Source organism: Sturnus vulgaris, chromosome 3 (assembly GCF_052056855.1).
Source record: "Sturnus vulgaris isolate bStuVul1 chromosome 3, bStuVul1.hap1, whole genome shotgun sequence".
Classification (NCBI taxonomy): Eukaryota; Metazoa; Chordata; class Aves; order Passeriformes; family Sturnidae; genus Sturnus; species Sturnus vulgaris.
In genome coordinates this window covers 105,944,493-105,968,187 of record NC_142245.1, presented here as the reverse complement: position 1 = coordinate 105,968,187, position 23,695 = coordinate 105,944,493, and the positions used below count along the sequence as shown (strand labels likewise).

Genomic DNA, 23,695 nt, shown 5'->3' with positions numbered 1-23,695 from the left:
AGGGCCACTGGTATTGTCATCCCTGGCCTCATCCACTGCAGGTACCACCAGGTAATGCAGGAGCTCTGTCTGCCCGTGTCCTATCTTCTGTGACCTGCTAGCAAGACATGCATTCTGGGCTGGAAAGTGGAACTCTTGACATCCAGACATCCTCATATGGCATTTGTTACAAGTCCTCTTGCTACAGATACCCTGCCAAAACCAGGTTCTTGCACTTAGTATTTTGTGAAATCTTCTAAATCCAGTGAGCCACCTTGGTCACCTGAAGCACCAGCACTTAGAGTAGCAAGGGCTGCTCTCCACATCCTGCCTTCTGGCACAGAGCAGGCTTTTGGCAAACAGCTTCAGTTATAGGTAATAGTTCTGAGCACTAAAGTCATAGAGTTACCATATTAGAAACAGGACTCAATCTGAAATGAATTACATACCTATGGAATTCCTCATTATGGGCTCACAGAATGGTTTTGGTTGGAAAGGACCTTAAAGATCATCTAGTTCTAACTCCTCTGTCATGAATAGGGACACCTTTCACTAGACCAGATTGCTCAAAGCCCTGTCCAACCTGACCTTGAACACTTCCAGGAATGGGACAACCACAGCTTCTCTGGGCAACCTGTGCTAGGGCCTCACCACCCTCACAGTAGAGAATTTCATTCTAATATGCCATCTAAACCTGCCCTCTTTGAGCTTAAGGCCATTGCCCCTTGTCCTGTCACCCCATACCCTTCTGAGAATTCTCTCTCTGTCTGTCTTGTAGCCCCTTTGGATACTGAAAAGTGCTGTAAAGTTTCCCCAAATCCTTCTGTCATCCAGGCTGAACAGCCCCAACTCTCTCAGCCTGTCCTCACAGGAGAGGTGCTCCAGCCCTCTGGACTTGTTCCAGTTCTTTCCCGTCTCTTATTTAAGTTTTTCCTAGATGTTTTTTGAAGATGCATTCAAAGATGTGTGTCTTTCTGAAAACGAGGTGTGTGATTCATCAGTTTGGAGCTGGATTGAAAAGACAACAACCAGTGTCAGGATATGAACTCAGCAATGCTGTAAATGCACAGACCAGCTGCACCACAGGATTGGATGACTAGATTGCTAGACATGAAACTGCACAGAGACCCCTTTTCCCAGCAGAGTAGGATGGGACCTGCAAATTTATTGGTTTGTCTATGACAACTCTTTCATCTTGTCAAGGAAAGGAAGAACTTGCACGAGCTGCATTCAGTGTTTAATTGAAGAAGGCAGAGCTCTGCAGGCCTATAACTGAACTGCATCTGCTTTGGCTGGCTAAGAATTAGATATTACTTTCTAGGTTTTTTGGTTTTTCTTCATTTGAGAGCACTGGCTTTGTCTATTAACATTTGATCTCCAGTGCCATCACTCATCTCTCTGGTGGCATTCTGTTTCCTTATAGTACTGCTGGCATTCAGCCAACTCCATGTTTTGGTCACCACCAAAGACCTGTGTGATTGCCATTTCCTCTCCTATCTCACAGTGTGAGAATGTTTTACTCCTGTCTCAAAGCAGCATCATATGCAACACTGTCATTAACTACTTGTGCACAAAACTTCATTGGTTCAGATTTTTTAAATTGTCAGAATCTTTCTTTTTTCTCCTGGTTTTCAGAAGAGGATTGAGTAGCTTAAAATACTTTCAGCCATTCTGAGATCTAGAAATTGAAGTGCTTTTGGATAATTTAGCCACGTTGGTTTTACAAACTGGTGAGAAAGTAGAATATTGTTATTTATTCCCACATGTAGGTTATGAATGTCTCTGTGATCAGAGATAGGAGAGGCTTGGCCATTTTATTAGCTCAGTAAGCTGACTGGTCCAAAAAAAGAGATAACAGAAGTGCTAATTCTTTGGCTAGCTTCATATTTCTTCAGTACAGCATGATGATGACAGAAATGTAGCCCTTATTAAAACACCCTTTGAATATCCTCTCATATTATGGAAACATAATGCATGGAGCTACTCCCGATTCTGCAGTTGAATACATAAGGTTTCTTCTGGCAGCAGAATTCATAATCTACAAGTGCTTGTCCAAAGCCTGGTTTTGGGCTGTATGTTGAGCTTCTGTAGGTTCTATTGTATGAGAAGTCAGGTTAGGTGGACACAGTGTGATCCTTCTGTGTCAGAATGTTTAAATTGGTGAATATTTAGGCATCCAGACAAACCAACCTAGTTCTCAGAAGTACTTAGCTCCCATTGCTGTTTAACATACAAGGGACATGCCTGAACTCAAGACTTCATAAAATTAATTAGGTGTCCAAATGTTAGACTCAATCATTTATATTTCTGAGGCAGTATCTTATAGATCAACTCAAAATAAATTGCACTAAGCTATTTTTAGTACTTCACATTCCAGAAAGCTAAGGGTTAGACATTTGGTGTCCAGTCCAGTCCTGACTGGACAGGTGCTATCACTTTTATGGAGGACAACCACATATTTGTAGTTGCCATTGTTTTTATTGTTTATTGTGTTGAATGTTTGAATGATTTGCATATTGAGATATCAGTAATCTAATCATCATGATTAATAATGCCTTGTAATGTATATTTTGTATTTAAAGCCCAGTCTTGAAAACCCATAGTGGATTTTCATACTGACCTTTACCTTTCTAAAAGCATGTGATGAAAGCTAGTCATTAGAATTCATTCTCTGGTCAGGAGAGAGTCATCACCATGGGCTGATCTAGAAGTCTGTAGGATAAAGTTGCAATAGATAGGATAGAGTTACAATCCAAAGATCCTTTCCCTTTCCATTAATTGTGGAATTAATTAATTAATAGGAGGTGACTTAGTTCAGTCTGTATGCCTTTTTAATCATTTACTTAGGTGAGATAAACTCTGCTCTTTCTGTCAGTGTCATTCTTTTCCAGGGGTTATTGAGATGATGACTGCTCTAGTTGCTCTGATTTTTTGTGGAGTTGTGTCCATATTGTTCTTTCTAACAGTTTTACTATGTATTGACATTATTGCCTATTTCTTTTTCTGCAGCCAACATCTTGTACATGGCAAGCCAAGAAATGATGAAGGTGGTGGAGAGAGACAGTACAACCATAAAGCAAAATTTAAAGAAGGTAACTGTTTAATCCTCAGTTTTCAAAGGAAGGAAGCCCACATGCATGAGGTGTTTCACCCAGTTATATTTGTGCAAAACCAAAATTTCAGCAGCCCAATTCTCCTTTTTTATGAGTGTCATTCCATTAACTTTGGAGAAGCCATTAAAGGGGTCACTGATCCTTAAAATGTGTTGATCCACACCTTTGCAAATGTGGCATTGGTTACTATCAGATGTACCAACCCATCTGGTTTGTTTTCCTTGCTGGAGAGGAAGCAGTCTGTGTTCTGACTGGGCATGAGGTGTGGTTCCCAGTGGGGACTGTAGTTACCTGGGTTCTGATCACACAGGCAGGTGGCCAGCTAGGGCATGAGGGACTGATGGCCCAAATCCTTTCACTTTGCTGCTGGACAAGTCCAGAAGAACATGTATCCTCTGGGCTGTGGGATGTCAGTTATTACGGGATTCTGCAGGCTCAACATGGCTTCAAAATGAAACAGAGAAGAGTGAGCAAAATTAGGGCTCCACCATTTCAGCCATTGTACTGTAGTGTAAGAGAAATTCCTCAGAGGCTGGAGCTACTGCTCTACAGGTGAATTAATTCATTTCAGGGACCTTTCTCACACTGAGGTTTCTTATCTGTGTGGATTTATTGTTGAAAGAGATTCTGTAAAGTTCTTACCTGGACCAGTCACATTTTCCCAGTCATGGTTCAAGGGTTGGCATAGGCCAGGAACTGTTCTAATCAGACTTCTGGTGTGGTCACCCTGTGGTCACCGTGTTTTGGAGGCTGAGATAATTTAATAGTGTGACCATGGTAAGACAATTTCAGATGGCTTATGAGCCAGAAAACTGTCACATTTAATAAACTTCTATTGAGATAGCCTCTGTGGGAGTAGATAATCAGTATAACATATTCTGCTGTGTCCCCTTCCTTCTTTTCATTTTTTTGTATCATCCCTGTCTTTTTACTGGAAAAATGATTCTAGAACTTTGCACTGGAAGAGATTTTCCTCAGAGAATGGAGTCTTCTAGGACAGAGGTCCTAGATCTCTGTAAAATTACTCTGTGCCTTTTAAATAGAAATGGTATAAAGTTCGTTTCATAAAACAGTCTGGTTTTTTATGGCTGAAAATAGACTTATTTTTTATTTAGCTCATTTGCCTTTTCTGCACTTTGAAAGGTATGTTCATATTTTAAAGGAATTGAAGTAGCACATGTTAACAGGGATCCCTGCACTGTACCTGGCATGCCTGGGCTTTCTCATTTTTGTTGCAGAGCACTCAAGGTTCTGCACTTCATGGGGAAGCTCAATGAAGAGACTAAAGGGCTTATCTTGCAGACTGCAAATACTCCCATTGTCTTAAACAAAACTTTCCATGGGTTGATCCAAAGCCCAGTGAATTCAAGGAAAGTGATTGGTTTTATTGACTGAATCACTCCTCCGAGTGTCAAGGAGCTGGAGGGTCTGCCTGTTCCCTGAACCATGAGCCAAGGCTGACCCCACACAGGCAGTGCCCTCTCCAAGCAGGATGCAGTCCCACAGCACATGAGCAGAGCACGGGAGCAGGGTCTATTGACTGTCCCAGACAAGGCAAAGCAATGAAACAAGTCCAGCATCCCTGCAGAGAATCCAGTCAGGAGCAAAAGGGGACGGGGCAGAGACAGGAGTGGAGACAAGGCTACAACATGGGTAAAAAGCATATCCAGGAGGGATTGCCAAAGGCATGGCAGAAGGGAAGCTGCAGGGTGGGAGCCATCCAGGTGTCAAGCTGTGTACAGTGTAGATCTGATGTTGTTCTGGGACACGGGGCCAGGGCTGGAGTCACTCCACAGTGTAGCTTGGGAGGCTGAGACTAAAGAAAGAGCTGGAGACCCTGGAGCCCTGTGCAGGGAGCGTGGGCTGGGGGCCAGGCAAGGCTGGTGAGGACTGCCAGTGCCTGAAGAGTGGGACTGCAGGTCCCTGTGCTGGCCAGGTACAAAGTGAAGAGTGCAGGTGCTTGTGGAAATGTTAATCACAAGCACACATGCTTAAAGTTAAGCAAAAATGCTTTGTTGGGTGGGCTGTGTGGTGACAATCAGCTGCAGCTCCAGTGACTTCAGGTGGTCTATCAGATGCTTCACATTACAAAAATTCTGATTTCTTGGACCGAAAGGAGGCCCATAGCCAACAGTCAGAGTTTGCAGGTGTCCTAGTCTGCTCCATCTGTGCTTTTGTTGACTCTGTCAATCTAAGCATGGCCTTGGCAGACAGGAGTTGTTTTAAACCTCTGTTAACTTTCTTTTATTGATTCTTCTATGTCCTCATGCATGTGTGGCAAACATACTCAAGAAAACAAAAAGCTAAACCAAGCCTATAAGAGTTAGCAAACTGAAGAAAAAGCAGGTCTAAAAGTGAAGCTAAATGCTTCTCTTTTTTCATCTTTTAGTAACTTCTGGGAATGTAAGAATTAAGGGAAAAATTTCAGTTGGCATTATGTTAAATTTGAAGAGTATTGACAATAAAAATGGGCTTAACTTATAAAGGTTGGAAGTTTATAAAAACAGGAACTATAGTCCAAGTTGCTATAGAACTGGCAAGCTGTTACTTCAAAAAATTTATACTGTTTAGTAGTCGCTGTGATCATATGGTAAAAGCCAATCTTAACACCTGACTTTGCCAGCTGCTGTGGAATAGAAAAGTTATTTCTGGATCTTATTTGCATTCTTTGATCTGAAAGAAGAGACACAAAATTATTCTGATCTTTCCATGTCCGAGTTTAACTATAATTAATACTAGCTAGGAGAAATTTTATCACCAGACTGCAGATTCTTAGTCTAATAAAGTTAATTGCTTGGATTTATGTTGAAAGAATGAGAGCTGAAATATTGTTTGGATAATTAAGTGAGGTTTTTCACTTAGACTCTTTTAAAGTCAGGAGTTGTGCACATTAAATAGCAGTGGAACTGTATGAGGAGGATGGAGACCTGTCTTCTAACAAACTAATATATGATAGAGCCTTTGAAATATTGTGTAAAACTGTTTGTCCGGATCAAGCAGTACATGGATATACAGGAATTTGAGCTTCATATTGCAGTGACATGGGGGGTTGTGATAAACCAGAAAATCCAAACAAATAAGGTAAGGGATACTGATAAAAGATTTCCTCAGCTCTGGAGGTTAATTATTAGCTGATCATGTCTAAAGCAGCTGAGCTACCTACGTTCTTTCACTGTAATAACACCAACTCCCTTTCCTAACAGAAGCTGGAGGCAAAGATACTACTGAACTAGAGGAAATTTATTGTAATTCCTGCACAAAAGGAACTGGGTGTAATTGAGCATCATGGAGCTTTTACAAACAGAATTTTAAAAAATTTAAAGGCACAGGAAAATGAATATATTGGGCATTCACTAGCATGCCTGCAATGGACAATGATATTTCCTTACAGAGATTCTCTACAGCACTTAGCTTTTGAAGTTTGCATCATGCCCTGTTCATTGCTCTCTTTTTCGACTTAGCCTTATTGACTCTTTTTTCTAAGCATATAAGCCTTAATAATAGATATAACATTCTATAAATCGAGAAGATAATTGCATCAAAGGGTAAAACTGGGGTGCTTACAGAGGAAATTCTCTTAAAATAATCACCCCTCAGATTTTGTATTTATTGAAAGATATCTCTGGTTCATTAGTCCATGTGTAATACACAGTAGCCCTATTTTGAAATGTGGGATCTGCTCCAGAGCCCTTTTAAATTCATTGAAGAGCTTCCACAGGCTTCAGGAATTCTTGAATCAGTGAACTTTTATAGTGGTTCATAATTTTTTAAGATAAACCATCTCCTCCAACTGTTAAACTAAAAGATTAACTAAAAACATTTATATCTTCCTTGAGTTTTTTGCCAATGGTCTGGTGTAGCAGTTGCATTGATTGCATAAGGAAAAAGACAGGAAACATCTGAAGCAGAGATATAAAGATGAAAAAAGCAACAACCTGTTGTCTGAAAAAAAACTGGAAATAAACTGGAAATGTATCGATGGATTAACCTTTTTTTCACTCAAACTGTGTAAGTTTGTATTGTAGGTGGCTTATAACCACCCATGTATAGATGGTTAAGTAGGGAAGAAATACAGTTTTGAAAAAATTGAATTAATGAAGTCTGTGTTAACTAGTCCATGCTTATTCCAATGGTGTATTTAGAATTTAAAGCAGTGTAAGTTTATATCACGCCAATAATACCATAGATAATGTGTTCTTCAAGAGTATCAACTAAACAGTGAATGCAGAGATTTAGAAAAAATGGCTGAAGAATGAAGCATTTCCTTTCCACAGAGAAGTGCTAGGCTTTTCTTTTGCAAAATTGTCCTTGCTAGAGAAGTTTTTTAAAACTAAGCAACCAAGAACTATTTTTATTCCCTGAAGCAGCTGTTTTGATGTTACCCAGTGTTTTCATTTGAGTCTCTGTACACATCCATGGGATTGGTCATTATTCCCCGTGACAGGGGCATGATCTGAAGATACATGCTTAAAAGAATGCTACAAATACTTCGCCTGCCCACAGCCTGAGTGAGGTGCTTGCCTACATTTGTGGAAAACCTTCCAAACACTCTTTCTAAATAGGTGCAAAGTGTTCTCTCTAGCCAAGAACACCTCTTTTTTTGGCTGGTCTCACATCCTCTTTGGCCTGTGCTCCCTGGAGGTGCAGAGTTGAAGCCAGGGAAGTTGCACATGTGCTTGGGGATTTTTGCTGCCTGTGTCATTTAACCACAAGAACAACCTTCGCTTTGAAGTGCCCAGAATGCCTAATCAGGGATCAGCAGCTTCTCTCCTTGGTGGAAGAGGATCCCAGTGAGCATTTTAAAAAGTCAATGTACCACAATATACTTACCTATGATGTTCCATTCACTCTGTAACTGAGTGCCTGTTACCATCATTTGTGCTGTGTGGTGTTCTAGTAAAGAAGTGATGACACGAATTTCCAAAATTTTCGGAGTGGGTGTAAGGTGTGTATTGCACACAATGAGCAAAGAGAGCAATATTTCCCCAGCCTTCTGAAGAAATATAAAAGTTACCACCGACTCCTTAATACCCCTTTATTTCTTACCTCCTCCTGTGCATACCACTGGGGAACATTGGCTTTTACAGCCAGATGCTGATCCTGCTGTTACAAAAGAGATTTGACTGATCTGCCTTACATGAAGTCCCATTGAATGTAGAGTAGACAGTGTCAGGCTGATACTCAGAGGGGAAAACTGTTTGCAGTAAATATGGTTGGAAGAATCTGTCCCAGCAGTAGTATTGCTTAAATAGTGGTTTCAGGTCTGTTTGTTTTTATTTTGGTATTTATACAGACTTGACTTCTGAAATATTCATGTTCCTGACACATCTAAAAATATACCCTCAAAATGCTTTTAAGTCTTTAAAAGTAACATAGATAATATAAATAAGTTAATCACCCTGATTTGTTGATATATCCTGTGCATCCTTTTTAAAAGCACAGTTTTATTTGACATTGAGTTTGACCCATCATTATCTGTGAGAAAGTGGAAATAAAAGTGGTCTCTCTTAATCTCATGTGTCTTTGTGCAGAGCAGCTGGTAGCATTGATAATAAACTCAGCAGAGTTAAAGAGAAACCCTTTTCCCTTTGTCAGTTTACAAGGTCTCAACACTGATAAAGGCATGAAAACTGTACATCACCATACCTGACACTGGGGAGAGAGAGCACTCACACACCTGGAGTCACATGCAAAGTAGCCACTATCAGGCCCTATCTAAGGGACTGCATCCTGATTTTTCTGATAATAAAATGTTTCTCCACCTCCTTTCCAGACAGGGAAGCTGATTTTATTTATGCTAGTTTTACATCACTGGCCACTATTATATTAAATAAACTCACCCCAAGCACTTGAACCACCCATTGCACCTTCACTGCAAGTCCTACAGGCCAGTATTTTAAAAGAGCATCATGGACCCCAGATTGTCAACTGCCTCTTCTCAGAACAGTCCGACTGAAAACATTTGGTTTCACACTGCCCTTGGAAAGCTGAGAAAATTCAGTTCTCGTAAAACAAGCTGAGAAGCAAGTTCCTAGGACCTTACCATCAAACTTGCTGGTCTCAACCATGGCAGGATCATGAGGGAAAGAGATGATATCTCAGAGAACCATATCCCAAAGCATTTAGGGCTTCCTAGGACAATGCCAGCTCTTTGAATTCCCAGAAGAAAAAGTACAACTGAAGCAAATTTTTAAAAAGTATGTCCCAAAACAGTCTGTTCCCATGTCGTTTATCCTATTCTTTTGGCAGGATAAGGTGGAGACACTTTCATAATTCCAGAGAAGCTAAGTAATTTTCTATAAACCTTGGTTGAAAGTAAAATTAATTCTGGGATAATGCCTTTTAAACTAGTTTTCATCCAAGAACAAATAAAACTGCTGGCTGGTTACTGTTGAGAGATGTCACCCAGAGAGAAGCTGCTCTGGCAGCCAGTGAATGCATGTGGGAGTAATACTGATAAAATGTGAATGTATCAGAGACAAGGATTTCAGCAAGGACACTGGTGCAGTCCTGCTATTGCATGTGTGCCAGTCCTGTATATCCACAGAGATCAGTCCTTCACTCTTGGCCATCATCTGGAGTGGTGCCTGCGCGTGTAATAAGATTCTAAATTTGTTAAAACATGTACCAAAGTCCCAAGAGATAGAAAAAAATCAATATATTTTAACTTTTTTTATTTGTTTTTCAGTGCTGGTCTATAACAGTTACAGAAGAGGCAGAAAAGAAATATCTCTAATTTGTATTTCTGTGAACTGTCATACATACTGTAACAAGTGCCAATGGAGTCAGCTGCAGGAAATCTTTATTATTTTCTTAGAAACTCTTTAAAATGTAAACATCCTGTTGATACAAATCTCAGATTCTTCTGATGTTTACTTAGCAGCTGCCATCATTATACAGTGTCAGAGTACACATACCATATTACAGGGTACAAGGCTGACAGAGCCCTATTTGGACTTGTGTTTTATTTTACAGAAGCTAAGGCTGAAAATACTTCTGAGCCATTTAATGGTAAATCATCAAATCTAAGAATACTGCTGTTATTTTACAGCTACTTGAAGTTTAGAAATTGCATAACAATTTCAAATGCAGCATTGAAATGGCTGGCAAAGACAGCCCATGGCCCCTTCAGCCTGCCCTCAACAGCAGATCCTGAAGGAAGACGTGTTTTAGTCGCTCAGAGCAAACAGGATATTGCATCAGGAATAATGAAGTCTTTGTCATGTCCAGTGGTAGCTGCCATTTCCCTTCTGAGTCAGGAATACCTAGAAGTCTAACCATTCAATATTGCAAAAGAATAATAGATAATCCTCTCACCCTCATGGCAGAAAAGCTTTTTAAAATGCAAGTATTGGAAAGTTTAAGCCCACAGCAAAAACAGAAAGAACTTCCTATTTATTGTTTTGCAAATCTGTTTATTTTTAAGCTAGTCTAATTATTTTGGGGGCCTGACTCATCATTTCTGAATGCTTAAATTGTCAGCAGCTTTCCATTGCTGGTGCAGTGGTTGTGCTGACTCAGGATGTCTTTACAGCCATCCACCATCCACAGGAAAATATGCACTTCACAGACCCATGCAGGCCATACAGTGCATGCCAGTGTTCCCTACATTAATGGAGATCCCATATGCCTCTGGTTACACATGGTTTGTTAATTATTCCTGCCTGCCTGCTGCAATAGCAAAGCTCCTGATGTTAAAATTAAGATGGGAAGATGGATTCTGGAAACTTTTCTTTAAATATATCTAAAATTATGCTGTTTATGTATTAGGAAAGAGGGTGACATTTTAAAATCTGTATAATTCATGTCTGTGTGTGACACAGGCAAGGAGCAGATACATTTTGTTACTCAAAAGGAGATCCTCAGTTTCACAAATAGCAGTTAAGTAGCTGTCAGGTTTCCTAGGCCCTGTACCAACATCTGGAAAATTTACACCTTGATTGCAGTCTTGGTCTTTCTCATAATCCAGTAATAAGGAAGCATTTTGAAAACAATTTTGCAATGAAAAAACACTTCTGTTAAAGTTTTGGATGTGCAGGCATGGGCACATGGACAGAATGCACACACCAACACCTGCACGTGAAATAAGCAGGCAAAATAACTGCAGCATCAAATCAAGCTCCCCAAATCTTCTGTTTAAAAACTGTTCTTAGTTGGTTATAACAGACCCAAACCTTACTTAGTTGCATATGACACAAGTGTCTGTCCTACCTTGACTGGTTTTATTTCAATCCAAAGGATTCTACAATGTCTACAAATAAAGCTCGGGGGAAAGGCGTTGTTGTCTCATGGTAGCAATTCCTAGCTTGGAGAGGGAAGCTTCTCATTCCAGTGTGGAGGAGGCACGTGCTGAGCTAGTAAAGAACAAGTGAGGGAGCAGTAAATGGAGAGGGGGAGGCAGGAAGAACCAAAGGCTCTGTTTTTTTGGCCAGAGGAAGACTTCTGGTGCTATATGAGGTGGTGGATTAGAGCTACCCAAGCAAGGCCAACTTTCCTGAATGTGTGATGGAAATGGGGATGCCTGGTACACATGTACACCACAGTACAGTGACCTGTATGTAGATGTTTTTATGCTGAACTGAACCCAGCCCTGCTTGACAGGAGCAACTGATAACTCTGAGAGATGCTTGAGGAACAGTGCTGGGAGTAGAGGCTCTAAAAAAACAACTAGGGCTGGAATTGGGACTCAAAACTACATGGACAACCCAGGAGACTAACATTTGGACTTTGCAGGGCAAGAATGTGGGACTAGAACAAGAAGCAGAAGTAGTAAGAATTGGAAATAATGAGATATGGAGAATAGAACTGAAATAAAGAACCAAAGGTGGTGTAGGGCAGTCTGGAGACCAAAAAAGGACAAGATAAAAGAAGACAAACCTGTAAAGAGTGGACAAATGCCTGGAAAACAATACCAGTAGTTGGTAAAAATTCTGCTCTTTTCTGCTTGGAATGGAACCTAAATTTCCAAAATCTTATTGTTCCTGTTCTCAGCAGATGTCATTTACAATGTTTACCTTAAGAACAGAGGCAGAATGATAGAGGGGAATTTCTAGAGATGGATAATAAGGGGTGAGGAGCTGATGTTCCCAGTGGAGGTACCTGAGAGGATTATTACTTTGGCCAACAGTTGTATGGTCCCATGGACTAAAAGTCCATTGGTGACTGGAGCTTTTTGAGTAAGGTCCTGAAGAGCATCTTTGCTTTAGTTTCAGTTGGAAGGACTCCATGTGGTCCAAAGTATGGTAACCAAAGTATGGTAAATATGGACAAACTGAACATTTGCTTCAAAAACACACCATAGATTTTCAAACTAAATCATTAATTTCTGTGCTGGACACCTCCAGTGTGACACCAGCAGGAAGGTGTCCCATGTTCCTCTGGCCAGAAGCTGACAGTGCTGCTTCTTTCTATTACACCATGACCTTAAGGAACAGAGGCCTAAAGCAGCAAATCTAGAGGTGTTGACACTGTTGGCATACTTGTAGGTGTTACATGTGAAATACCTGGGGTTTGGTTTACCTCCTCAAAGCCCAGCAGTCTGTACACACAAGTTCTGCTGAAACCAGTTGCATTACCAAACATTTCACAGTTGAGGAGCACTGGCCTCTATTCAGACACCTTTTGTGTAAGTATTCAGCGCTGATCTTTCATTAAAACATCCCTTTTCCTTTTTCTTCTTTCATTAACCAAAAGAGTTGTGTAATGAAGGAGACAACAGGATGCAGAACTCCTACCTCATCTGTGGCAGAAGGGGCAAAATGCCCATTGACATAAAAGTTCATGATAAAGGCATCTAAACCTTAAAGAGAAAGGGCTCCTGGTGAAGTCATCAATATTCTTCATAGATAGTCACAGTTTGTTCTCATTTTTCTGAATATCTAATTTAAGACCTTGAAATGTATATTACAGACAGATAAACAGTGTTTCAGAACACCTGCAAGTGCAGTCCAGGAGTGCTGTCCTTTGAGTACAGTCAATACTGTGCAATGCTGCATACACTGGAAAACCAGCTCAAGGTGTTTCACTCCACACTACATGCTTTCAAATTAATAAATGTAGTTTGACATTAACTTCTGTGCTCCTCACCTGCAAAATTAAGATAAAAATTGCCACTGAGGTGTTGCAAAACTAAATTAATAAATGTGACCATGTGAATCCTGTAGTAGTGCATGCCAGAGGAATGCAGAGCATAAAGAAAATAAATCCTGCTGTAAACCATGAAATATGTAGTAAATAAATCCTCAGACCGCACACAGAATTTAAAATGAAAAATACTATCAAATAGCAGCTCATCAGCTGAATGTCATCCTGTCAGTGCATTGAGTGAGTCAAGGATCCTTTGGATCATGCACTGAAAGATTAAACTGTAATGCAAATATACCAGGGGCAAGCTAAGAATGCACATAAATCTTCTATTTAGGCATTTTCAAATCTGTGAGTTCTCAAGTTTATAACCCTACCTGGAGAACAGCCCGTTTCACAGTCCGTGCAGACTAAGCCAAGTATTTTATCCACCTTTGTAAGTGTAAATGGCTTTTCATCTTTTTCTAAATGATCACGTGATGAGTCTCTATGACTTGCCTTTTGAAAAATCTAACCATTTCTAGAACTGATCCATTAAACTGGAGCTGCTCCATTGCTTTTTTTCCCCCTCAGTTTCATAATCTTTATTTCTGTATCTGTTGGTAATGGAGTCCAGGGTTAAACATAATTTGGTCAGGTGTTTTGCTTCCAAAAGGCATGAATGCATCTGGACATTTTACAGTGGCTTTTCTGAAGAACTTTAGCTAGTGTGATATCTTGTGATTGATGAATTGAAGGCTAGAAGCAAACAAGACACCTTGTTTTCAGCAAGTATTGAGCAACAAAGGAAACCAATGTTTGTTAACATGGGATGGTTTATGTTCTATGTTTTGCACATAAATAGAATATAACTGGGGTTAGTGTCTGTGAACTGAGGTACTATATTTTAGATACAGCCAATAGTCAATAATGTACAAGATTTGGGCAAACTTCAACAAGAGAAAAGTGAGTTAGACAAAACCTTGTAATAGTTTGTGAAATGCAGACTGGGCTCTTAGCCCGCCTCTACCCCAGTGGGTCCATTTATTTATATTCCACATGGCTACAAAAATGATGGAATTGAAGATATTTGTGATGAAAGGAAAACTTCTTGTCCCCTAATTTATGTTAGCATTGCTCAATTATTCATTGAAGTTCAGAAATGAAATATGAAACAAATGTGAATAATGGAATTGGGCCAAGCTGTGTGTGTGATATGTTGAGCAGTCAGCATCCTTATGGTACCTGCATTCAAACATTTTAGTATGAAGAGTGCTCCTCATTAATCTTGTTCTTATACAGTCTGAAATCCATATGCTTTTACTCTCTCCCAGAAAACAACTTTTCCTTCATATACTTTATAGAAATTGAAAAGCATAGCTATAGCATGCAAAGTCGAGATGAAAATGGGGAAAAATGATGAAAATTACTTGGGGAAATGTGACATTCACTGTTTCTAACAGAGAGAAGAGACACTTCCCTGAATGTGGTATTTTCCTGGAATTTACGACTTCAGTGTTTAGGTAAGGCAGGGCTCTAGGGCAGGTAGCACCTGCTCCATATATGTCATCAGCCAAGGTTATTTGGGCAAGATCAAAACAAAATGGACTTTTGCAGAATTTTAGCTCCGTGTTTAACCCAGAAGAAAGTTGTTTGTTGGTCTCTGAGAGGTGCCTGCACTCCACACAGGCAGCATTTCACAGGGATAAGAGAGAGCTGGGACAGTTCAGCCTGGAGAAGGGAAGGCTCCAGGGAGACTTTAGAGCATCTTCCAGTGCCTAAAAGGGGCCTATAAGAAAAATGGGACAAAATTTTTAGCAAGGTGTGTTGCAATAGGACAAGGGGCAGTAGTTTAAAAAACTGAAAGAGGATCAATTCAGACTAGCTATAAGGAGGAAGTGTTTTTACAATAAGGGTGGTGAGACACTGGCACTAGCACTGGTGACTCTCTGGTTGCCCAGAGAGGTGGTGGATGCCCCATCCCTGAAAACATTTAAGGTCAGGTTGGACAGGGGTTTGAGCAACCTGATATAGGTGAAGATGTGCCTGGGGCTGGGCTGCTTGGGGCTGGACTCCATGGACAACTCGATGTTTTGAGTCATCATAAGAAATTTACTATGTCCGCCAGGCTTTCACCAGCAGGTTTCTGTTTTCAGAGTTAAGCCTATATTGTGTTCCACAGTTTTGTAGGTGAGGAAACTGAATTGCAGAGCATTTAATTGTCTTCTTCATACCTGCAGACCTGGAAACAACCAAGAAATACCAATCTGCTATTCCTCACAGTATATCTCCGGATTTGATGCATTACTTATTTCCAAATGATTGCATTGGTTGCTCCAATAGTAACTTTCCACACTGATTATTTTATATGCTTTTCTTTCTAGCTGATTTTTTACTATGGAACTGGGGACAGCTGGTGTCCACAGCACTATTATGATGAGATCAAAATGGATTTTCCAGACGGGGACATCCGGCTCTGTGAGAAGGGGCTCCGCCACGCCTTCGTGCTCGATGCCAGTAAGGAGATGGCTGCCATGATCACAGACTGGCTACAGGATGATCTGACCAAATTATAAACACTAATTCAGTCATCAACAAGAAAATGATGTAATTATTTTGTGAACGTGTAAATTTTTTTTTGTGAGAGAATCTGTCTATTTTTGTTTGTTTGTTTACTATAGATTATGGCTTGTTTTCTAATGAGATTTAGAGAAAGTTAAAGAGAGTCTGGCTGGTCCAAAGTATAGTTTTATTGACTCAGCGTAGTTTCATCCTGAGTCTTCAGGACTCTGGAAGACTTGGCAAGGGTGGAATATTTATTGTCTGCTGGCACTCTAGACAATGCTGGTACAATGGTACCTGAGCTACTACCACCCCACTCTCTGCTGGAGAAGTGTTGGAATGTGGGTGGATCCTGGCAATGCATCCTGGCATTCTGTAAAAGGCCTGGCCCTCTCCTCGTGTCTCACCCATGTGTGTCAGCCAGGTGCACGGCAGCCAGAACAGCCCAAGGCCCTGGACAACCCTGACTTTGTCTCCTCTGGGTCAGAGGGGGTTGGTGGTCAGGCTGAGTTCGGGATGAGTTCAGGGAAGATGTGTAGATCAGGTGTGCAGTTTCTCCAAGTCTCATCAGGGGTTTGAGGCACTGCCAGGACTCCACAGGGGATGAGAAATGCTGTAAAGTATCTGTGGCTGCTCAGCAAGGGAATACATAAGGATCTCTTACCTGGAACATGGCCAAGTGTTTCATTTTTCAATTGACTGTAGAGAAGGGAAAGTACACTGGTCAAAAATGCCAGTATTTAACAGTTAAAATGGATTGCAGAATCCATGTATAACAATTTCTAGGTGGCCTAGCTCTCCTGATGAAGTCCATGAAAACGGTGCTTGCTCAGCAATTCTAAAGAATGAAACCACTTTTGATGCATGTCTAAATTTCAGTTCTTTGCTCTGAGGACTGAAGTATGAAATTTTCTGCCAAGCCACAAATTAGGTAAGTTCACCATCAGAAAACATCTGTTACTGTGCCACAGCTGCACCGTGACATGGCATGAACGTTACTGTTGAGAACCAGACTCTTGCATGGTGCTGACAAGTTCCCTGTTCCTCACATTTGGTGAACCCTTTCCTTTACAGATGGAAAAAAAATAGAAAAAAGCATCCTACCAGTTGTGATAACAAAAGAAGTTACAGGGAATAGCTAGAAATGAAAATATTGCAAGTAAGTGGAACAGAGCCAAGTGTAATCAGGAAAAGCTTTCTAGCCATGAACCTGTGAAATAGTCTCCCTGTGGAGTTCATAAAGACATTTATAAATAAGCAAAACACTACAGAGTATAGTCAGGGGAGGTCCTGCCCTTGCAAACAGATGAATTTAGATGATTCATTGAGTATCTAACTTACATGATTTATTACCAGTTTTGATACGTGTGAGAATGGTATTGGAGAATGTTCTCTGGGATGCAGAAAGATCAATTAATTGCTTCGTTTTCTTACACTATTATACACACCCCTTCCACTGCTCTCTAACCCCCCCTTGAACCTTTCACTAATATTTAGAACAAGTTGTAATAGAGTTCAGTTTCTGGATATTCTGGGCTAGTTTTCAAACCTTCAGACTCACACTGGATTTAAGTGACCTTCTCTGTATCAGAAACTGGTTTAGCTTTTGAGACTAGCCAGTGAATTTTCCAATTACACTGCCATGTAATGAAATGGTACTGATGAGTGGGGCAGGAATGTTGGCAACACATTTTCAGCCACATGGGGAGGAACCTGACACGTTCAAAGTGAGGGGACTGTACCCATGCAACTGATTCTGCTCATTGGAGAGTCATGGGACTTTCTTGGAGAGTCACAGGACTTTCCATCTTTTTACAGGTCCATATTCAGTCATGATCAAAACAATCCTTGTGCTCACTGTAGAAATCCATAGTTGTATGTGTCTGTGTGATAGCCCCCAGGTGTTGGCATCATCCCAGTTGGATGGCCTTGTGGCAGATGCTCCCTGCATCTGTTGGCTGAGGTGCTCCCTGGGGCAGAGCCAGGGAGGACGTGCACATACGTGGAGATACATTAATGTACACATATATGTACATGTGCACCTGTTTGTATGTCAGCAGCATAAAAACTACAGTTCACTTGGTTGTTTTGGTTTGCACATTGATCTGGTTGAACAAAACATTTGTTCTTCGAAGTATGTGGAGTCAGGGAATCGACAAAGACTTTGTGGGAGTTCAGCTGTTGTAGTGGCTCTCCTGAGACCAGATGGAATCTTGCATTAACCAAAGATGACAAGCAGCTACTATAGCCTGGAAACTGAAGCACCTACGAGATGCAGTTGTTTACAGTGCATTATGCGTATACTTTGTATGAGGAATTAATTTAGCAATACTTGTACTTGACTTGTGTATGCCTTTTATAAAAAGTTAATCCATTATACTAAATCCTAATTGCATTAAGACCTAAACTGAGATTAGGTCTGGTCAGTGAAGACCAGATCTACTGCAGAAAAATGCCTTACAATTTTCTTAAAAAAGAATTTTCTCTAGTATTATCAAAACCATATTGATTCAATTGCTACCTTTCTCCTAGAAGCTGTTACTGTAAGGCTAAGATCTGAAAATTTGCTATTCTATTCATTGCTAAAACACACGGGCCTAGTTTCCACAGCTGTATTTCCTAGGAGGAGCAGATCCCACACAGTGAGAATCCAGCTCGTTGGAAGCCCGTGGTGTCACCCCAGGCAAAGTGCAGTGTCAAAAGTGCTCGTGGTCCAAATGTGCCAATTTACCATGAAAACACAGTGTGGTTTTGCCTATTTTAGACTATTTAAGAATTCTTGGAAAACCTATCACAAATATATTGACTGTAAACTGTAGCACCTACTCACTGTCATTCACATCTGTGCTTGATTCTCACCACACCAGTAACCCTGCTAGTGCAGTGACTTTGACTCATGTGCAAGTGTTTTGCTAGATCAATACCTTTTAATAAAAGTACACAATTCCAATAACAAAAATAAAGAAATTTATGGTAAAATGTAACTTGATTCTTTGTTTTGGTAACATGTTTAGTCCTAGTTCAGCTCCTTTATTACTTCATGCATACAAAATCTACAAAAATACTTGCCAAACCCCAAATTTCACATGCAATGCAAACATCTGCCAAGTGCACAGAAAATCCGTGGGTGGTAGGCACCTGACTCGCTTAAGCATTTTTATCCAGAGCCCCTCCAAAATAATCAATCACTTTCCCCTTGCTGCCTCCAGCTCCATGTTTGTGCTCTGAATGAGCTATAGAGTGTGTGGATCAGTGAGGTTTGTCCCTTCAGGAAGCTGGATGAGTGCTTGCCCAGTGTTTATGGTGAAGAATTTGGATTTGGACTCCAAGCTAAACACCAGATTCTTGACTCATGGAGACAGATTGCATACATGAGCCACAGCAGATAATCTCTTCTCTGCAGCTGAGGTCATTTATGTATTTATTTTACAGAAAATGGGTTTACATGTGCATTCACCCCCCATCCCTTTCTTTGGTCCAGCTAATTGCCAGCAAAGACTTTAAACAAGATGTTCAATGTTATCATTTTAAAGTCACTCAGACTATTACTGGGTTTGGATAAACTCACTAGACCCAAGAGACTTGTTTTACTCTGTGTCACAGGTCATGCTCAGACTCCCAACTACAATAAGTTTCTGAGGCTCTTCACTTGCAGGAAAATGTTCTCTTTCCTGGCACATTTACAAAATAAGAATCCAGAGAGCGTTTGTGAGTGACCAGGAACTATTAAAACAGTATATATATTTCTGGAACAGCTGATGGGGGTTGAGCACAGGCAGCAGATCCAGCAGTAACAGCACAAGCAGCTGCCAGGAGCGATCGCTGCTCTCAGTAGCATCATGCAGAAGTTATGGAACAGCCTAACATTCGTGCTCAGATGGGACAGGCAGGGAGGGATTTAATTAAAAACTCTTGCAGAGTGCTTGAGCTGATAGTCACAAGCCTTGGTTTTGCCTATTGCAGCAAAGTGCTTGCAGGAGAATAGTTGTGTTGAGGGAAGTAGTTTGCAGCAGCTAATAAAATACAGAGTGTTTTTTAAAACATCTAACTGACTGTACCTGACTGCAGGGCTTGCAATTCAGACACTGAAAGATCTTTTCCATCCTGTTTGGACCAATTCACACTGAAGGAAGAAATTGGGGAGGGGGGGGCGCTCCCATTCCCCCCCTTTGAACATCTTCAGCAAAGGTCCCAGACTGAAATACTGTGCTTTGTACATTGAGAGAAATCCATGAGATGAGATGACTTAGAATTAGGAAAAACAGGCTTTCCCAATGCCAAGACTCATCTAGTCCTCTTCCTTAACAGGAACCCTTAAAATTTGATAAGTATTCAGCTGTTCCAATCTAACTTGTAGGACACAGGAATACCATTTACAGAACATAAATGTTTTGAAGTGCTAACATGCTCTCATCATGCAGGGGGTACTGCAACTCATCGGTGCTTATAGGAAAGAACTTGTATTTTCACCCTCAAAATAAACCTTTGGGAGTTTCAGCATCCAGAGTGGTCTAGCCTCAATTCAGATCATGTCCTGATTTACCAAGGCTTTGCATTTCTTTCTATTGTATTGATGTGTGACGTTGGACATCTCCTCTGTCCTTGCTGTGCCTTTGATTTCTCTTCAGTTATAAACTTAGTTTATGTTGTCAATCATGTGAGCAGTCTGCAGTGCTGTGGAGTAAAAACTCATGTCCATTGAACACAAACCCCACCACTCCCAATGGTTTCAGAAGATGTGGTGCAATGCCTGTGAATAACCACTTGCTCTCACCCTTCAATGTTCTGTTGAAAACAGCTTGTTACAATAGCACCTTCCTGTAAAACTGCTCACAGAGTGGGCTAGGGGACAAGGGGGAAAATGCCATCCTGCCTCCCTCCCCAGAGAGCCTTTACCAAAAGATCCCCTCAGCCAGTGTCACCATCAAATAGTGGGGATGCAGAACTCCGATCAAAAGGTGAGTCCTGCTTGGTCTGTTGCTCAATGTGCACTGGGAATAGAAATGACCATGCCTCACTCCAGTTCAGTTCTCCACCTTTCTTCTGGACCTTGAAAGCTGAGTTTGCTTTGTTATGTCTAAAACACATACCTGATGCCTTGAGGACTTCCTCCATGCCTCCAAATGTGCATTACTCCACACCTGAATGTCCACAGTACTGTGCGCTTAGGGTTGTAGGAGAGAGTCAAAATCCTTATTACCTTCACTCTCTGTCTCCAGGGCACTTGAGTGATGTCCATTGCAGGAGCACCTGCTAAAGCCCCTCACTCAGTCCAGTGTCTCCTTGAACACTTCCACAGATGGGGCATCCACAGCTGCTGTGGACAGCCTGTTCCAGTGCCTCACCACCCTGACAGGAAAGAATTTCCCAATATCTAATCTAAATCTCTCCTCTCTTAGTTTAAAACTATCCCCCCTTGTCTAATTACTGTCTGCCTGTGTAAAAAGTTGCTCCCCTCTTTTTGTAAGATCTCCTTTAAGCACTGAAGTCCACAATGAGGTCTCCATGGAGCCTTCTCTTGTCCAGGCTGATGGAATCAGTGGAGGGAATCCTGGCTGGCTGGCTGGAGCTGGGTAGCTTCTCGCCACGGCAGGTGAACACTATTCAGAAACACAGGGAAGAAAAAGGACGTACATTTTCATGATAAATCCATCACAAACACTCACTGTTCTGTGATTTTATTTATTGGAAAATACCTGTGGCTGTCCTGGAAGGCAGTTTAAAATGAATGGATATTTCATTTTTGGTTTAACACCTTAGGTAGCCCAGGCAATAAAGGTGGTTTACAAAGGCTCCTCTAGTTTTAGGACACAGGCACAAGTCATCAAAAGAAAGTCTTGCAGAGGTCTATTTATCAATAAAATATTTAATAAACTTATCTGTACAAAATATTAAAAAGGTTATTGAAGAGTATACAAGAATATTTATTTAACAAATATATACTGCTATATAATATATTCAAGAAAATATAGATTGCTGTTTACAGTTCATTTACAATCCCATATGTACAATCTATTTAAACTTTAGATACATACAAACAATGCATTTACACCATCACGTACAGAGCTATCTTCTTTAGAGATATTTCACACACCCAGACCTGAAAAAGCTGAACAAATACATGGATAGTTTGGAGGCACACATAGAGATACAAGTATTGCTTCAAAAATCATAACTACTAGAAATACAGCTATTGGAAACTTTTTTCATTTTTTGATATTTTCCTTTCTAATCAAAGAAAAGAACATATAAATAAAACCACGACTGACCAGCAGAGAGGCTCGTTTTGTCAAAGGAACTCCAGAAAGTGTTGACTTGACTCCAGAAACAGAGCACACAGTGATGGGATACAAAGGGACTGAGCAGACTGGATCAACATTGCTCCTGCTTCGTCTGAGACAGGGAGCACCAGGAGCAGAGCAGGTCTGTGCTGCACAGACAAGTGTCCATTTCCTTTGAGCAGCATCTCCACCAGCTTTTCCAGTGGGAGCTGCAGAGCAAGACAGAGCTGGTGACTCCAGGTGGGCACAGCCCCTGACTCCTCAGGCTGAGAGCTCCATTTGCAAAGGCACTGCACAAATGACCTTCAGCACCTCAGGACCTCAGACCTTTCTTTAAAATCACTCACAGCAGGTGGGATGAATGTAAGCAGGATGATCACCCCCCTCCCTGGGCAAGGAGAGGATGAGCTGCTCCTACAAAACGCCCCATCCCAGCTGATCACTTCCAACATCCCCACTTAACTCTGACACCTTCAAGGACCAAAGCCTGGCCCCTCCCTGTGTGACCATCCCTTTTCCTGGCCTGTGGATGCTGTTTCACACTGCTGCTGCTGGCTGAACTCCTGTGAGCCCCTTGGTGCTCAGCAGTTCCTGGCACACAGCTCCTGGGATGACCAGCTTGGGAGCAAAGCAGCCTTAAACTTTGCCTCCTGTTTATTCCCTGATGTTCTCCTCCCCTCTCTTCATCAAGTCAGGATGGAGGAAATGAATGAAACACCACAGGGAACACTACCATCTCCCCAAAACCTGGGATCAAGGCCAATGCCACAGCTCCCAGGGAGGCCAGGCTTGGCCCAGCCTCTGGGTCTCATTCCTCTGATGATGGAGACCAGGGTGGCACCAGCACAGGTTGACGTTGTGACAACGAGAAGAGGAGGGGAGACCCAAACACTCCACCTTCCATCAGAAAGGGCCTTGAGTGTGTGACCCATTGTGAGCAGGTCCCCTCCTCCCACTGGGGTCACCCCTGCCAGACCTGTCCCCTCTCTGTCCCCTGCCCAAAGGCACAGACTGCACCTCCTCCTTCTGAATCTCAGCCTTCCCTTCCTCATCTTCCTTCCCCCATCAAACACCACAGCAAGTCTCCATACTCCCCGTCCTGAAAACCCAAAGCACGAGCACAAGTATCAAAGCAGAAAAATGAGCTCAGAAAAAGTACCACTGAACTATTAAGTGGTGATGACAGAAAAATGGAGCAAAACCTGCTGAAAAAACATTGAAAATGCGTGGAGTTCTGGTTTCATCCATGCAATGGATGGGAATGGATCAGGCTTTGGTTTAAGATTTTTCAATACTAGTTCCATGCAAATGCTCTGCTGCCCAAGCTTCCTACCCTAGTCCACCCATTGAGCAAGAGTCAAACATGGTGCATCCATCAGCCTGTCAGTGCTCCCTCCCACCACCACCTACAGCAGGCTCCACTCCAACATGGAAAACTCAGGGCTTGTTTGAGTACTGCAGCCAGTAAAAGGGAAAAGCAGACACAGGGCTATTTGTGTCTTGAGGTGCAAAGATGCAAAACATCCTTTAAGATGTTGGGTGGGCTCCTTGGTCAGTGGGTTACACCAGCATGAATTCCAAATATTTGGCATTTTCTGAAGGCCCAGATCATTGGCTGATAGGATATAAGTGATTTCCAGAGACATCTTGGCACCTCTGTGTACCTCACAACACACTGTACTAGGAACAAAGATCTTA

The 23,695-nt window shown here is 41.5% G+C and overlaps 1 protein-coding gene across 2 annotated transcripts in view; it reads left to right on the top strand.

The window, feature by feature from the left end:
• The window catches only part of LDAH (lipid droplet associated hydrolase), a 112,763-nt gene extending 94,063 nt beyond the window's left edge, over nucleotides 1-18,700 (top strand). For both annotated transcript variants that reach the window (XM_088162464.1, XM_014894920.2), the window contains exons 6-7: nucleotides 2,989-3,071; nucleotides 15,539-18,700. In XM_088162464.1, the coding sequence (XP_088018590.1) occupies nucleotides 2,989-3,071; nucleotides 15,539-15,730 (275 nt within the window). In that variant the 3' untranslated portion in view covers nucleotides 15,731-18,700. The remainder of the gene's footprint in view (nucleotides 1-2,988; nucleotides 3,072-15,538) is intronic.
• The last annotated feature ends 4,995 nt before the right edge of the window (nucleotides 18,701-23,695 follow it).